The following is an 11,037-nucleotide window of genomic DNA, read 5'->3' as shown; positions in this document are numbered from 1 at the left end:
GTAGTCAGACACATTAAGACTGGTCTGAGAACTGGGAAGGGGATGGAAAGAGAGGGAAAGCAAGTGTTACTTGAAGTTAGAGAAGTCAATGTTCATACCGCTGGGGTGTAAGTTACCCAAGTGAAATATGAGGTGCTGTTCCCCCAATTTGCACTGGGCCTCACTCTGGCAATGGAGGAGGCCCAGGAGAGAAAGGTCAGTGTGGGAATGGGAGAGGGAGGGGGAGTTAGTGTTGAGCCACTGGGAGATGAGGTAGGTTTAGACGGACTGAGCAGAGGTGTTCAGTGAAATGATCACCGAGCCTGTTTCCTCCAATTTGCGCTGGGCAATTAGCTGCTGCATCCGCAGTGTAACATCAGTGCGTCTACATCTCCAGAGGACCTCCATTGCAGAAGGAGCTTCTGAGGTCACTGGAAGCTCAGCTCGCCACCAAACCTGAAGCAGACAGTGGGAGGGGTGGAGTGAGGGGCACAGCTACCTCCAACCATATAAAGGACCCCCACTCACCCAACTCCCATTGATAACCCCTTACCGACCTCTCTGTCCTGGGCCTCCTCCATTGCCAGAGTGAGGACACATGTAAACTGGAGGAACAGCACCTCATATTCCACTTGCATAGCTTTCAACCCAATGGTATGAACATTGAATTCTCCAATTCTGAGTAATCCCCTCTCTTTCCTGTGCCTCCCCCCACCCCCCACGCTGGTGTGCACACCCATTACCCCCCTTACTCTACCCTTCCACCTATATCCCTCAGTCCATACATTTCACTCCTCTTCCCTCCTTATCTGACACCCTTTTGTCACCTTTTCACCTCCTGCCTTTGATCACCAAACCCTCGTCACCTGTATCTACCTATCACTTGTCTGGCCTTGTCCCACAACCATCTCCTTGCCAGATCGGGACCCTTGTTCAGGCTGAAGAAGGCTTTCCACCCGAACTGCCGCCTATTCCTTTTCTCCAGAGATGCTGCCTGACCATCTGGAGGGTTACTCCAGCGTTTCGTGTCTGTCCACCTCAGATGCTGCCTGACCCGCTGTGTTCCTCTGGCAGTTTATGCTTTTGGTTGGGCGTGGACTGGGTTAGAAATTGTGAATCTCTTGGCCCAGGTCAGGACACGACCTTGAATAACCTGCAGGAGAATGTCGGGAGCTGCTTTGGTCACTGTGCAGGAGCAGTAATCATTAAATTCCTAACAGAGTCTGCCCGAGTGGTCTGTTAGTTCTCCTCACCCTCCTAATCTTCAACCCCAATCCCTTTTTCTATACCCTTTCGCCAGCCTTTTCTTAAACCTGTTCCTTTTGTTCAACTCAAATTGTTGCTCTCCAAATTCAGGAATTTCACCAGAATCCTAACGAGATTTGTTGGTGACCATCTTAGAGTCAGAGTCAGACAGCACAGAAACAGGCCCTTCGGCCCACTCAGTCTATGTTGTCCAGCAACCTCCCACTTATACCTTTCCCATTTTACTCTCCCCACATTCCCATCAATACCCCTCAAGACTCTACCATCCATCTCCACACCAGGGGCAATTTGCAGAGGGCCAATTAACCTACGAATTGAACGTCTTTGGGATCTGGTTGGAAACTGGAGCACGCGGAGGAAACCCACACTGTCACCGTGAGGACAGACGTGTTAACTCCACACAGATAGCACCCGAGGTCAGGATTGAACCCGGGTCACTGAGGCAGAGGGCCAATGTGTCTTACACATGGAGCCCTGGTGCTCCATAGATTCATAACATCTGCTTGGCGGGGCAGTGGTGTAGCTGATGGAGATGCTGCCTCACAGCGCCAGAGACCCGGGTTCGATCCTGTCCTGGTTGCTGTCTGTGTGGAGCTCATAAGTTCATGCTCTTAAGTGATAGGAGCAGAATTAGGCCATTGGGACCATTAAGTCTACTCCACCATTCAATCATGGCTGATCAATCTTCCCCACTCTTCTCCTCAAAACCCCTGACACCTGTACTAATCAGGAATCTATCTGTCTCTGCCTTCTCCACCCATTTCTGTAGCTGACCTTTAGCCCATTGTATAATTTGTTAGATAGAGCTCTAGGGGCTGGAGGAATCAAGGGATATAGGGAGAAGGCAGGCCCAGGTTACTGATTGTGGATGATCAGCCATGATCACAATGAATGGCGTTGCTGGCTCGAAGGGCCGAATGGCCTTCTTCTGCACCTATTTTCTATGTTTCTATGACAGCCTCCCTCACTGTCTGACCACAACAGTCTTGGTGTCATCTGCAAACTAACAAACCAATTCATCTATATTATGTTCAAGTCAATTATATTATATCACAACAGCAACGGTCCCAGCACAGATCCCTGCAGAACATTGGCATCACAGACTTTCACCCTAAATGTTGTCCTTCCACCACAACCCTGTCTTCCATCAGTAATCCAGTTCTGAATCCATATGGCCAAATCACTATTACTCCTATGCATCTTAATCTTCTAGATCAGCCGACTACCACAGGTGACTTTAATAAATGCCTTATTAAAATGTAAACATCCACCTCCTTACCCTCATTGATATCCTCCTCCAAAAAAACTATCAATTTAGTAAGACGCGATCTGCCGTGTATAAAGCAATGCTGACTGTCCCTAATTAACCCAATGTTGCTATAGTACCTGCCTCAACTATCTCCTTCGGCAGCACGTTCCATATAGCCACCACCCTGCCTGAAATTGTTCCCCGTCAGGTTCCTATTACATCTTTCCCCACCCATCTTAAACCCGTGTCCTCTGGTTCTTGATTCTCCTCCTATAAGGCCGTTCCTCTCCCTCCATTTGGAAAATGTGACCACACTGCCATTTTCCTGATGCCGGAGTATAAACAGCGGATAGTACGGGAAACGGCGGTGACGAGGGACGTAAAGCGGTGGTCTGACCATTCGGAGGTCATGCTGCAAGATGTATTGAGCGATGTCGACTGGAATATGTTCCAAGCAAGTTCCAGAGACGTCAGTGAGTTTGCGGAAGCGGTTACGGACTTCATTGCAACAATAGCCGATAAAATCGTCCCCACGGTAAGGGTTAGTATCATTCCTAATCAAAAACCCTGGGTGGACAGGTCTATTTGACACCAGACGCCTTTGGCAGGGGCTACGGACAATAACTAACTCCTGGTACAGCCCCCCCCCCTTATCCGGAAGTGCCGGCACCTCCCTAGCTGATGACCTGAACTCCTTCTACGCACGATTCGAGACGGGCAACATTACCCCTAGCTCGCCGTCAAAAAACAACATCGCCAGCACGCTGGCTAGCGAGGCTGGAGGGGGATCCACCGCTGGGGATGTGCACACGTTCTTGGTGTACGAGCACGACGTGAGGAGGGCTCTGACGCGAGTGAACATGCGGAAAGCTGTAGGCCCAGATGATATATCTGGGCGAGTACTAAAGTCTTGTGCCACTCAGCTTGCTCCAGTGCTCACCACAATATTCAACTTCTCCTTGGCCAAGTCCGTGGTCCCTGCATGCTTCAAAAGATCCATCATCGTACCAGTGCCAAAGAATGCCTCTCCAGCTTGTTTGAATGACTACTGACCGGTGGCCCTCACCTCGGAGGTCATGAAATGCTTCGAGAGGCTGATCAAGAACCACATCTGTGCCTTCCTCCCTCGCAATATGGACCCGCTGCAGTTCGCATACCGTCCGAACAGATCCACGTATGATGCGGTCTCCCAGGTTCTGCACACCGCTCTCTCTCATCTGGACAGCCAGAAGGGGGGCTATGTGAGGATGCTGTTCATTGATTTTAGTTCAGCTTTCAATACAATAGTCCCCACCAGACTGGCTGAGAAGTTGCTGAAACTGGGGCCTAACGCTCCCCTGTGTGCCTGGGTCCTGGACTTTCTCACCGCCAGGCCCCAAGTGGTCAAGATGGGGAGACAAACATCTAACCCCCTCACCCTGAACACAGGATACCCCCCAGGGTTGCGTCCTTAGCCCCTACTGTACTCCCTGTACACACATGAATGTGTGGCCGGGTTAAGCTCCAACTCCATCATCAAGTTTGCTGACGACACTGTGGTGGTGGGCCTGATCTCCGATAACGAGGAGAAGGCCTACCGGGAGGAGGTGGCTGATCTGGCACTCTGGTGTCAGGACAACAGCCTCCTCTTGAATGTCAAAAAAACTAAGGAACTGATTGTAGACTCAACATCCGAGGACGTAGGGCTCAACATCCGAGGACGTACACGCCACTGGTGTTAAGTGGGACTGCTGTGGATAGGGTGAGCAGCTTTAAATACCTGGGACTCCACATCACAGAGGATCTGACATGGACAACACACATTGCCGCACTGGTAAGGCAAGGCAGCGCCTTTACCACCTCAGACAGCTGAGGAAATTCAGAGTCTCTCTGAGGATCCTTCAGTGCTTCTACTCTGGGGCTGTAGAAAGCATCTTGTCCGGAAACATCACAATCTGGTTTGGGAATAGCTCTGCCCAGGACAGGAAGGCTTTGCGGAGAGTAGTGCGTTCGGCTGAATGCACTATGGGAACTACACTCGTCCCCCTGCATGACCTATACATCAGGAGATGCAGATCCAGAGCCAGCAACATTATGGGGGACCCCTACCACCCCAGCAACGGACTGTTCCAGCTGTTTCGGTCAGGCAAACGCCTCTGCTGTCACGCTGTGAAAACAGAGAGGATGAGACAGAGTTTCTTCCCACAGGCCATCAGGACTGTTAACTCTCATATCACCAGGGACTAATTTAATTTACTGTATTAATTTATTTTTTGTGTAAATTTTTTTTTCTATTGTTTTGTAGTTTAGCACAATCCGCAGGCGTTGCCACTTTCATTTCACTGCACATCTTGTATATGTATGTGACAAATAAACTTGACTTGACTTGACTTGCACGTGATCCATACCCCTCCATTCCCTGCATATCCATGTGCCTTTCCAAAAACCTCTTAAATGCCACTATCGTTTCTGCCTCCACCCCCACTCCTGGCAGCATGTTCCAGCCACCCATCACTCTCTTGTTGTAGTTCGTGCCCTATGAACAGAATAGTCAGACAACCAAAATCATTTAACCTCTTTATTCTACTCACCCAGGTGGGAGAGAGCCTAGATACAGAAGCGTTCTCGGAAACGCTCAGGAAGCTCGTGTAGCCTCTCTCTCCGAAAGCTAGCATTTACACACCTTTTATAACCTAAATACATGTGCCAGTATTTTTCCATCTCTGCCTTATATGGCAAGTTTACAATGCCCTATAAATCTTTATGTGTCTTTCGGGACCTCCGTGTCCATCGTGACCGCTTCTTTCTTGGGAACAAGGGGCAGTCCATATGGCAAGATGTTCTTCTTAACACTTCAAAGCTTTGAGGCCAGTTGCTGATATCAGAGGATACGATCAGCCATAAACCGCGCTTCCATGCTGACAACAGGATGCCCCAGGAATAATCCGAGCTGGAGCTTTTACACTCCTGCAATAAAACCCACATTGCTGCATTTGTAATGTTAGCCCTTACACTCTGTGTAATAAAACTTGCCCCATACATTTTCTTTAAACTCACACCTTAAAGCTATGGCGGCATTGAGGGGTGGCACGGTGGCGCAGCAGTAGAGTTGCTATCTTACAGCGCCATGGACTCAATGCCCACACCAACCAACGTGCCCCAGCTACACTAGTCCCACCTGCCTGCGTTTGGCCCATATCCCACTAAACCTCTCCTATCCATGTACCTTTGTAGCCTTTGACAAGGTCCCACATAAGAGATTAGTGTGCAAAATTAGAGCACATGTTATTGGGGGTAGGGTATTGACATGGATAGAGAACTAGTTGGCAGACAGGAAGCAAAGAGTAAGAATTAACACGTCCTCTTCAGAATGGCAGGCAATGACTAGTGGCAGGCAAGGCTCAGGGCTGGGACCCCAGTTATTTACAATATACATTAACGATTTAGACAAAGGAATTAAATGTGGGGGGAGGAAGTGAGGGGTTTTGGGAGAGAAATGGGAGGAGGAGGGAGGGGTTGTTAGAAGTTACCTAAAATTGGGGAATTCATTTGGAATGGCAAGGTAGGTCTTCATGCAATGCCTGATGAAACCACAGCTGCCACCTGGTGGTGATTTGTACAACTGCTGGCTGTTTCTCAGCATGGACCACAGAACCACATTGGGACAATGCGGAGAAAGGAACTGCAGATGCTGCTTTAAACCGTAGACACAAAATGCTGGGGTAACTCAGCGGGACAGGCAGCATCTCAGGAGAGAAGGAATAGGTGACATTTCGACTTGAGACCCTTCTTCAGATTGATGGACAACCACATTGGAACAAGATGCTTAACTGAGACACCAACACCCCTGTCATAAGGAATTCAAGGGCACCTACTTTGCTGCTTGATAAGATGGTCCTACCACAGCGCCACTTTCTACTAACCAAATTTGCCTTAATTAATATTTTTTTAACTTTTTGACGCAATGCCATGGAGTGTGTTCATAAGTTCATAAGTCTCAGGGGCAGAATTACGCCATTCGGCCCATCGAGTTTACTTTGCCATTCAATCATGGCTGACCTATCCTTTCCTCTCAATCCCATTCTCCTGCCTTCTCCCCATAACCTTTGACACCCTTACTAATCAAGAATCTGTCAAACTCCGCTTTAAAACTACCCAAAGTGGCGCAGCTTTCGAGTTGCTGCCTTACAGCCATTGCAGACCCAGAGACCTTGGTTCGAACCCAACTACGGGTGCTGTCTGTATGGAGTTTGTACATTCTCCCTGTGACCTGCATAAGTTTTCTCTGAGATCTTTGGTCTCCTCCCACATTCCAAAGACGTACAAGTTTGTAGGTTAATTGGCTTGGTATAAGTGTAAATTGTCCCTAGTGTGTGTTAATGTGCGGGTATTGTTGGTCGGTGGGGACTCGGTGGGCCAGAAGGGCCTGTTTCCGCACTGTTTCTCTAAACTCACAGCAGTGATGCCTCTGGATGGGACTGACGGGAGAAATATCTGATCATCTCCATTCTTTACCGAAGTTTAAGATCTCATTTATTCTTCAGCACTATCCATTGCACTTGGCATTGTAGATGCATAAAGATTTATTCATCAAGATAGTTTAATTAAATCAATTTTGATCAACAATACAGTAATTTTCAAGCATAGCCTCCTTTGCAAAGAAACAATCATAAGTATATTTGCAATAAAAAATATCATTTCAGTATAGTTTTTGAACTATTGTTATGAAGGCAAATAAAGCAAGAAGCTCCTTCATGTTGGTTCTGTTTATAAAGGTTCACTGTCACCAAAATAGAGGTGGATAAGGTGTGGTATTGGTTCCACCAGTGCTGAGTTAGCCAGTTAAAACCAAGCTAAAAATGGCCTCAAAACCGTCAGTGGTGATTGTGTGCGTGAGTGTGTAAGTGTGTGAGAGTACAAGTGTGTGTGAGTGTGCGCGCGTGTGTCCATGTGTGCGTGCGCTGTACTAGTGCTTCAGGACTGTTTGCGTTTGTGAGTGCATGTGCGTATGAGTGTGTGCGTGTGTATGTGTGTGTGCATGTATGGGCATGTGTGTCCGTGTCTCTCTGCTGTACTTGTGCTTCAGGGTTCTCTGTGTTTGGGAGTGCATGTGCATGCGTATGTGTGTGCGTGCACATACATGTGGGTGTGAGTGTGTGTGCGCGTGTGTCCATGCATGAGTGTGTGCGTATGAGTGTGTGTGTCAGTGTGTGCGCGCGTGTGTATCTGTGTGTCTCTCTGCTGTACTTGTGCTTCAGGGCTGTCCGCGTTTTTGTGTGCGTGTGCTTGTGTGTCCATGCGTGCATGTACATGAAGTGTACACGTGACAAGTGCTGTACCGATCTTTTGCCGGAGTTTTATATCTGGTACATGTGTGTGTACTGTATGTGTACATGTGTGAGCTGTACATATACACAGCTCCATACCTGTATCTGCAACATTTCCAGTAAGGTCAAGTGTTGCCTTATAATGCTGAGAATTATATTCTGCACTCTGTATCTTCTCCTTTGCTCTACCTATTGTACTTCCATTGACTGTATTTGTGTATGGTATATCCGATCTGTTTGGATACCATGCAAAATAAAGCTTTTCACCGCCACCATGGTGCACAAGACAATGATAAACCAAAACTTAAATTTAAGAGTCCAAATCTGGTGTCTCACATTAACCAGAGATGATCTCAACCATGTTGGCTCCACAGTGGCACACCCCAATAGTAAATAAGCAAAATAATACAATCCTAGACTTGTACATCGCAGTGTCTTTAGCACAACACGTCTAAACCAACCAAGATGTCATTCTGAGTTAGTCCCATGTGCCTGCATTTGGCCCATGTCCCTCTAAACATTTTCCACCCAAAAACCTGTCCAAATGTTTCTTAAATGTTGGAATTATAACTGCCCTTGCCACCTCCTCTGACAGCTCAATTATTAAACTCACCACTCTGTGTGTGAAAAAATTGTGCCTCGTGTCCCCTTTAAATCTCTTCTCTCTCACCTTAAATCTCTAGTTTTACACTCCCCGACCCTGGGAACAAGATTGTACCCAACCACTTTATCTGCACCCCTTATGGTTTCACAAAACTCTGTATAAGAGTCACCTCTCAGTCTCCTTCACTCAAGGGAAACAGGGACTCTTTATAATGGAGGAAATGGGCAATTTATGACTCCTTATAATGGGCAAATCTCGGAAAATTAGCAAAAAACAGATTGGTAATCACACGCACAGAAAAAAAGCAGCAAATATCATTCCTTTACAGACTCATATTCATAGATGCACTTGAAAACGTTAAATTATACAGTAACCGCTCCCTCAATGTCAGCAGATGGAATCAGCTGGTGGTGGACCTGAGGGGCTGGGTTGAGGTACATGGCCCAGTCTGTATCAATGAAGCTGAAGTGGAGATGGGGGAGAGCATCACATTCCCAGATGTAAATATCATCACTGAATCGCCCTGATCAAGCACACTGACAACCACGGCTATCTGCGTTTGTGAGTGCGTGTGCATGCGTGTATGAGTGTATGTATGTGTATGAGCGTGTGTGTCCGTCTGTGTGTACGTGTCTCTCTGCTGTACCTGTGCTTCAGGGATCTCTGTGTTTGTGAGTCCGTGTGCATGCGTGTATGTGTGCGTACCTGTGGGTGTGAGTGTGTGTCCGTGTACAAGTGTGTGAATGTGAGTGTGTGTCTCTGCTGTACTTGTGCATCAGGGCTGTCTGCGTTTGCGTGTGCATGTGTGTCCATGCGTGCATGGACATTAAATGTGGCTAAGGCAGCACATCAATACGGTGGTCCAGCGGTAGAGTTGCTGCATTACAGCAAATGCAGCACCGGAGATCAGGGTTCGATCCCGACCACGGGTGCCGTCTGTACGGAGTTTGTACCTTCTCCCCGTGACCTGCGTGGGTTTTCGCCGAGATCTTCGGTTTCCTCCCACACTCCAAAGACATACAGGTTTGTAGGCTAATTGGCTTGGTATAAATGTAAAAATTGTTCCTAGTGTGTGTGTAGGATCGTGTTAATGTGCGGGGGTCACTGGCCGGCGTGGACACGGTGGGCCGAAGGGCCTGTTTCCACACTGTATCTCTAAACTAAACACCTCGACTTCCTCAGAAGGCTCAGCAAATTCGGATGTCTCCAGCCACATTCTAGGCTTGGTGAAGAGAAGCGAGCTGGCCTGAAACGCAAATCCCCCCAGCTCTGAAGTGTGACTTCAACACATAATTTTCGGAGTGGGAAGCACAAGCGAGGTGGGGAGCGACAGAGAGAGCATGAAAGGAGGAAAATCCACTGAGATAAATCATGTCCTTGAGTCTTGAAACCTTCCGTTTACATCGTTTTATGTCTGGATAAAACAAAATGAGATTGCAATGAATTATTTTGCTCCAATCAACACACAGTTGAGACCAACCACATGGACCTGAAATGGACACAAGATGCTGGAGTAACTCAGCGTGGCAGGCACCATCTCTGGAGAGAAGGAATGGGTGACGTTTCAGGTCGAGATCCTTCTTCAGAATAGTCAGGATAAAGGGAAACGAGGGATGTAGACAGTGCTGTAGATAGATATAGAATGTGAGGATCCTCTGTCCACGGTGCTGTCTGTTCTACCAGGTGGACAATGTTCCGTCTGGGTCATCAGGGACAGCAGGAGGGATGGAATGGGAGCAAGGACCACACTGTGTCCATCACCTGCAGTAGCCTGCAATAGTCTGTCGGACACTGTCACCCACTTGGGTGAGGAGGGGCGAGGATGGGGAAGGGCTGGGGTACCTTGCCAGGAGCCTATGGATGCCACTCCCAGCAAGAGGAACAAATAGCATTGTTATTGATAGTCATCCGGGTTTCAGACTCCAGCAGAGGGCAGCAGATAGCCGAGTGGAGGCAGAAAATCTCCCTCTGTCTTCAGGGGTCTGGTCTATAGCTGAGTTGGGAACCTGACCATAGCCAGGACCTGGTCAGCCCCCCTAAGCCTATCAGGGGTTATGGGGAGAAGGCAGGAGAACGAGGTTGAGAGGGAAAAGTAGATCAGCCACAATTGAATCACTGAGTAACTTGATGGGCCGAATGGCCCAAATCTGCTCCTATATCTTCTGAACTTATGAACCACTTGCCACTGATCACCCCGTGTCTGAATGTTCAAGATTTCAAGATCAATTTATTGTCACATGTGCCAATTAAGGCACAGTGAAATTTGAGTTACCATACAGCCATACGCAGTGAAATGCAACAAGACACACAGCCACATAAAATAACATTTAACATAAACTTCCACCACTGCGGATTCCATAGAAACATAGAAAATATGTGCAGGAGGGGGCCATTCGGCCCTTCGAGCCAGCACCGTCATTCATTGAGATCAGTGCTGATCATCCACAATCAATAACCCATACCTGCCTTCTCCCCATATCCCTTGATTCCACTAGCCCTTGAGCTCTATCTAACTCTCTCTTAAATCCATCCAGTGATTTGGCCTCCATTGCCGTCTGTGGCAGAGAATTCCACAAATTCACAACTCTCTGGGTGAAAAAGTTCCTTCTCACCTCAGTTTTAAATGGCCTCCC

The 11,037-nt window shown here is 47.9% G+C and overlaps 1 protein-coding gene across 1 annotated transcript in view; it reads right to left on the bottom strand.

Moving 5' to 3' along the window:
* Positions 1–7,082: 7,082 nt before the first annotated feature.
* LOC144610604 (adhesion G protein-coupled receptor E5-like) overlaps positions 7,083–11,037 on the bottom strand; it is a 61,986-nt gene continuing 58,031 nt past the window's right edge. The window contains exon 25 of the mRNA XM_078429416.1: positions 7,083–9,818. Within this exon, the coding sequence (XP_078285542.1) occupies positions 9,813–9,818 (6 nt within the window). The 3' untranslated portion in view covers positions 7,083–9,812. The remainder of the gene's footprint in view (positions 9,819–11,037) is intronic.

Source organism: Rhinoraja longicauda, chromosome 37 (genome assembly GCF_053455715.1).
Source record: "Rhinoraja longicauda isolate Sanriku21f chromosome 37, sRhiLon1.1, whole genome shotgun sequence".
Taxonomy (NCBI): Eukaryota; Metazoa; Chordata; class Chondrichthyes; order Rajiformes; family Arhynchobatidae; genus Rhinoraja; species Rhinoraja longicauda.
The sequence above is the reverse complement of the archived record's forward strand: the minus strand, read 5'-3'. Positions and strand labels throughout refer to the sequence as shown.